The 6,030-nt window shown below is 39.5% G+C and overlaps 1 protein-coding gene across 1 annotated transcript in view; it reads right to left on the bottom strand.

The window, feature by feature from the left end:
- Window positions 1-340: 340 nt before the first annotated feature.
- The window catches only part of MAPK1 (mitogen-activated protein kinase 1), a 31,502-nt gene continuing 25,812 nt past the window's right edge, over window positions 341-6,030 (bottom strand). The window contains exons 7-9 of the mRNA XM_084217484.1: window positions 5,191-5,300; window positions 4,335-4,462; window positions 341-2,069 (exon numbers count right to left, since the gene is read on the bottom strand). Coding sequence (XP_084073610.1) covers window positions 4,346-4,462; window positions 5,191-5,300 — 227 coding nt within the window. The 3' untranslated portion in view covers window positions 341-2,069; window positions 4,335-4,345. The remainder of the gene's footprint in view (window positions 2,070-4,334; window positions 4,463-5,190; window positions 5,301-6,030) is intronic.

Here is a 6,030-nt window from a genome sequence, read left to right as displayed (position 1 = left end):
GTCCTGACAATGCTCCGAATTTGTTCCCCACGTCAGAGATTTATGTACCACAGGAACTTCCTAATAGAAAATGCCCTTTAATGATGAACCCTTGCTTATTAAAAATTAGTTTTGGCAGATTGACACTTAAACTATAGGGAAAAAAAATTGAAATGGAATCTTGTAAGCACCCTTATCTATTGGAGTCTAAGTTAATGGCTTTCTAGATTTCTCTGAAGAGCAGACTAAATGGTATGAGGAAGCCTGGAGTTATTAACCAGCCAGCATCCTTATGTACTACAGTAGCAATTGAACCTGATTTCCATTCAAAGACATTACCCAAGAGGAAACCAAAAACTAATTCTTAATGTTAATGTGAAGATATAAGATTTAAATTTATTTCCAGGAATTACAAGTGCATTTTGTTCATATTAGCAAGCAGTCTTTATACAATCCATTCTTCACTGCTGCCAAAATAAAATGAGAAAAAGACAGCAGAGATATGAAAAGCTAAAAATAGAACTATTTTTCCTAAGTTATTTGTTGAATAGCATTTCAGTTGAACACAACTCAGAGGTAACAATAGATTATTTTTTTTCTCAATCATAGGCATGTGGCACTTAGACAATCATCTTTGCACAGAAAGCTTTAACAGTCATGCGAGGGCACAGTAATTATTTTAAACAAGGCAAATTTCTCACCACAGAGAGCAGTGGGGAAAGAAAAGGAGGCACTGCACTGGAACATAACACCTAGTAAACTCCACATTATACAATTTCAGTAACAAATACTTGAAAAGATCATTAAAAGGTATACAATTTTAAATGTTATTTAGTGCTAGCTTTGTTTGGTTGTCCTAACTCAGCATTATCAGAAAAGTTTGATAGTACTTGACAACAGAACAGTACTTCATGTCACGAGCTCATGGAGGCTTGATTACAAATCACCATAGTGTAGGTTGCAAGAAATGAACTTGAGATGCTGACATGCTGTAGGAGCAAAAGTAAAATCAAACTTTCTCATTTGAAGATGCAGTGTTCCTCTCTGCAAGAATCTGAATGTCAGTGATTAGATTCAAATGTCAAAACTATCAATCCTCATTTGAAGCATTTCATTGGTATGCAGGATGTAGACTGAGTTAATTAACATCATATTCTGATTTCTTGCTTGCCACCAGATACGGCTGCCTTGCCCAGGAAAAGCACTGGCCATGGGGTCACGGTGCCATCGTGGTCTGTGCTAACCCTTCCAGCACTCAGGGAGCAAAGAGCAGCTGCAGCTGCCACCTTGCCTTTGCACAGGCCGTACAAACACTACTGCATGGTAGGAACTTTGGGAGTACTATGCCTCCAACGTGGGTAAACTTTAAATGATCTCTCTTAGGAAAAGCAGGGAAAAAAGGTACAAATTTTGTCAATACATGGAAAAATGTTTCTTAGATGAATTCAGTTAAGTTGGGCTCCTATGTGGCTCTTACACTAGATAGAATACCTGTATGTACAGCACAGGACACCCAAACAAGTGCATAAGCAAGATTAACATGAACACAACTTATGCTGCAATCCATAGCATAATGGTACACTCTGCCGGATGCTAACCAACCATTTCTATTTAAAAAGGACGTGCAAAAAAAATCTGGGATGTCACTGACTTAAAGTGCCCTGAATAGTAGCTTTTCTAAAAAAAAATGCCAGCGACTTCAGTAAAGTCAGAAAAACAGTTCATGGTGTAAACGTCTTACAGGTTAATGAATTCTCTTCTTGGATATTGATCCAGGAGTGAAAGGAACCACTGCATCTTTCAAACCAGAAAGCAAGCAGTTAAAACACGGGCAGCAGTAGGTGCACGTACAGTACAGTACTGCAACAGGTCAACAATGGGCATTACGCATAGGAGTGTCAATTACAATTCTTCAGGCTTAAAAGATTCATTGAAAGCATGAAAAGCCAAAACTACCAGGAACCGCCCTCCTGAATGGCTCAAAGGAGTTAGTGGATAAGCTGAGAGAGGCCACAAGACATGACCAACAATAAAGAACTGGGAAGAGGAACAGCAACATTTGAGCATGCCCAGTCCTTTAAGTCCTTGTCCTACAAGAGAGCAGAGACATATTTCAGTGAAGGAAGTTTAACATCACCTTTTAAAACAAGCCCTTGCCTATTTCTGTGTTCTGTGCACACCGTGTTTACCATCACCCAGAACCAGCAGGATTTACAGATGTTAAAAAAGAATTCAGAGACAGTGGATCTCAGGGCATTCCATTAAACTATTAACTCTTCAAAAGATTGGGAAGATTAAACATAACTAATCAATGAAGTACATTGTTTGTCTGAACTAAAAATCTGTTATTTTCATATTGCTTCTCAATTCCAAAACCCACAGCTCAGGGGACACTTTGAATCTCGAGAAACAGCCCAGTGAGAAGAACTGGCAGATCAAGCACAGGGGCAGTGTGCAGGAGAGCAGGAATGCACAGCAGGACACTGTTACTGCACATTTGAAGCCAACTCCTGGGGACTGGCCCTCACTAGGATGTCAAGCAGCTATGTTTAAACTGTTGTGCTATGGCATAGCTGGCAATCCCAACCACAAATGACCTGGACAAATTACCAGCATATCCTCATCAAGCTAAGTACAATATTTCAATTTCAGTATTGTGCTGGCCAAATCAATTCTGCATAGTAGCATTTGAAGGTAACATTTTTATCAAACCAGAAATTTCTGCTAGCAAGGGATCACTGATATCTTTATCCCTAATCCTTTTATCCCTTAATCCCTAATACAACCTAGGTAAGTATGGTCTGAGCAATGAGGCAAGCAAGAGATCATGAACTATGATTTACCACATCAGTAACCACTCACTGTCCTTCCTTGAGACTACACCCTATTAGGAACAGGCTTCATCTTGTTCCTAAAGATTTCTGTAACTTTCTTCCACCATGTGTACATGCACAGCTGTGCTCTCAGAGAAAACATGGGTGGAACATGAACACCAGTTACTGTGTCCCAGGTCTGCTCTATTAACAATGCCAACTAACAGAACCAGTGGTGAACCTCAGATTTCCCTACCTTTCAATTATTACAACAGTTCCAATATCACCTAGCAAGCTTAAATAAACAAAATGCAGTACTTGTAAAAATTGAAATTTGTTCATTTGTGAGCTTCTATACATCTAAATATTCAAGCCAGTGGTAACAGCTGTTACCCTACTAAAGTAAAAACTGTACTTTTAAAAGTTTCCCCCACTTTCTTTTATTTTTCTTTCCTATTAGTTTGTCATTAAATGAAAACCTGGGGGTAACATGCAATGCAGAAACTGAAATCACATTTTTAGTGCAGAAAAATTATTGCTTATAGCAAAGCCACAAAGCTCCTGCACACTGCCAGCAGAGCCATGGATTTCTGGCAGCAAGGAAGTGCCCTGGCTCAAAACTTCACCTTCCTGCTGGAACTGCCCACACAAAGCAGTGATTGCAGAATGCTGCTCTGAGGGAGGAAAGCACAGAGAGCACAAACCAGGAAACCCAGGCAAGCCTGTTGCCTTTGGCTTGTTTTTCCTTTCCACTCATAAAACTTTGATACTTTCCCCTATCAGTATCACAGAAGTTTCACAGGTACTCCAATCAAGTCAGTGTTTGAGCAGTTTGGTATGAAACTCCTGAGACCTGCAAGCCTTGTGGTACAGGAAGACCAGTTAAGTTCACTGATTTAAAAAAAAAAAAGGCAGTCAGTGAATATCAGTATATTTAATCTTAAATTTAAACTTTCGGACCTTCAAAATACTAGGAAGATTAATCATAATTAATTTATTAATATTTAAATACCTATTCTTATTTACTCACACTATTTGGGAGCTACTTAAAACTAAAGACAACTCCTCCTGAAGTTTCGTCGTGTGTGGGTTTTTTCCTTTAAAATAATTTAAGAGATTTCTCCTTTGTACATTACATTTAGGAGGAGGCTTTTTTAAAAGCATTTGAAGCCATATGACAAAATCATGTACCTGTAAAATATGAAGAACATTGCCCTCTAAAATGTTTTTTTAAAATAAAATTTGCATTTCAAAGCGTTACCATTGCCTTTATTCTAAGCAGCACTATTGAAATGCAATTCTTGTTCCCTAAATACAACCTACAAGTAAGGTAAACACCTCAGACAGTTGCCTGGACTCTGTGTGGACACTTCAATGCTGTGGGCAAACAGAAACTTTCCTCAAAAACAGGACAGGACTGAGGGCAGGTCCTTGGACAGGGAGTTACTGGGTACTGGGAAAGGCAAGTCCTACATTTCACCAGCAGCACCAAAGTCTCAAAAGTCCCCCCTGCCCGAGTGTTCCCTGTTGCTGTGACTTTACCTATGCACGGTTTAAGATCGGTATCCTGGCTGGAATCTTGCAGTTTCCTCAAAAATCAATTCTTTCAGCTTTTCCTTCGGCAAGTCATCCAACTCCATATCAAACTTGAAGGGTGCTTCAGCTACAGGCTTAATAACACAAAGAAATATGATTACTTCAGTGTCACCATGCAGTTCAATTTCATGCAGTCCTTTTATGGATGGGGAAAAAGTCTGAAAATGTCCTTCACAAAAATACCTAACACTGAGCGGTCTGCAAGGCAGAACTCCCCCTGTTAGTCCTATGTGTGCTTTACGTATTAGTTTACCAAATTTTACATCAAGCACAGTAAGTAGCTAGTCAAATCCAAGCTGCAAGTTGAAATATTTATTCGAGGCTCATAACTCAGCATCTACTGGGAGAAAAAAATTATCTTAAACAATTTTATTTATTGGAATAAACATATCTGGCCGTTAAGGGAAACTGGGTTATTTCCTCCTCCCCTATTTCTTCACAAAAAAGAGCCAGAAATCTCCTCAGAATTGTACATAAACTACAGCCAGTTCCCATTCAGGTTTCTAACGCATAATCTGATGGCAAACTCAGTCATTCTCCTCCTTTACCTCAGACATTATGAAACCAGGCCTCACATGAGCCGTGTCTGGAGAGGGAGGACACCCTAGTATCTATTTATTGTGTGGCATCTCCTAAGTGTTTAATACTAAAGTGAGAAATACTTTTGGTAAAAAATTTTGGTAAATTGATGCAATTTGTTCTTCAACTCCATTAGTGCAATAGAAATACTACCCTAGAACTAAAGTAGAAAATAATCAGCTGGATCACTTTATCAATGTTTACATTTTAACAATGTCTTTACCTCATCACTTGGATCATAATACTGCTCCAGATATGGATGGGCTAAAGCTTGCTCCACTTCAATCCGCTTATGAGGATTAAAGGTCAACATTTTATCCAACAAATCAAGTGCTAAGAGGAAAAAAAGTGAGCAAGGATTTAATACACACTCCAGAAAAGTGTTACAAATCTTGACCCTACCCAGACAATACCCACTACCCAAGGTCTGTGCTAATGGCAGTGCACCCCTGGAGCTGCCCTGCTGGAGCTGGGAGCTGTAACCTGGGCACAGAGGCTGTGCCTGCCCCTCTAGAGCTCAGCACTCCTGGGCTGCAGCTGCCCTGGGCACCACCTGCTCCAGCAGAGGTGTTCCACTGCCAAGCCCTTCAGCCCCAGAATGGACGGCAAGGCAAGAAATACACTGAATCCTACAGTACAATCTGGCTTGAACTACTACAGAAATTAAATAGAAGAGACTTTTTCTTCCCTCAGAAAAATGCTTTGGATTTTTGTGCCAAAATCCAAACTAAGATGGAGCTTTTCTGAAATAAATAATTATGAATACGTTCTTATTCTGAGAAGAGAACTTGGCTGTTTACAGATGAAAATATCATCAAGAAGTCATTAGGAGTTCTAGATCATCACAGTGAAAGATTCTGGCACAACCAGCAACACAGAAGATACTCTCCAGAGAAGATGCAAATACATTTATATTCATGAGATTCAGGCAAAATCTGTTGAAGACAATTTGCAAAGAATCCATAAAGAACCTGAAGATCCAGTAAGACAGAGTGAGGTCTGGTGAAACTCTGGACAGATATCACAAATCAGTGCTACTGCAGTTAGTCAGCTACTGTGCCTG

This window comes from Fringilla coelebs (genome assembly GCF_963513975.1).
Source record: "Fringilla coelebs genome assembly, chromosome: 17".
In the NCBI taxonomy this organism is placed as follows: Eukaryota; Metazoa; Chordata; class Aves; order Passeriformes; family Fringillidae; genus Fringilla; species Fringilla coelebs.
Note: the sequence above shows the minus strand (reverse complement) of the source record. Positions and strands in the feature narration are given on the sequence as shown.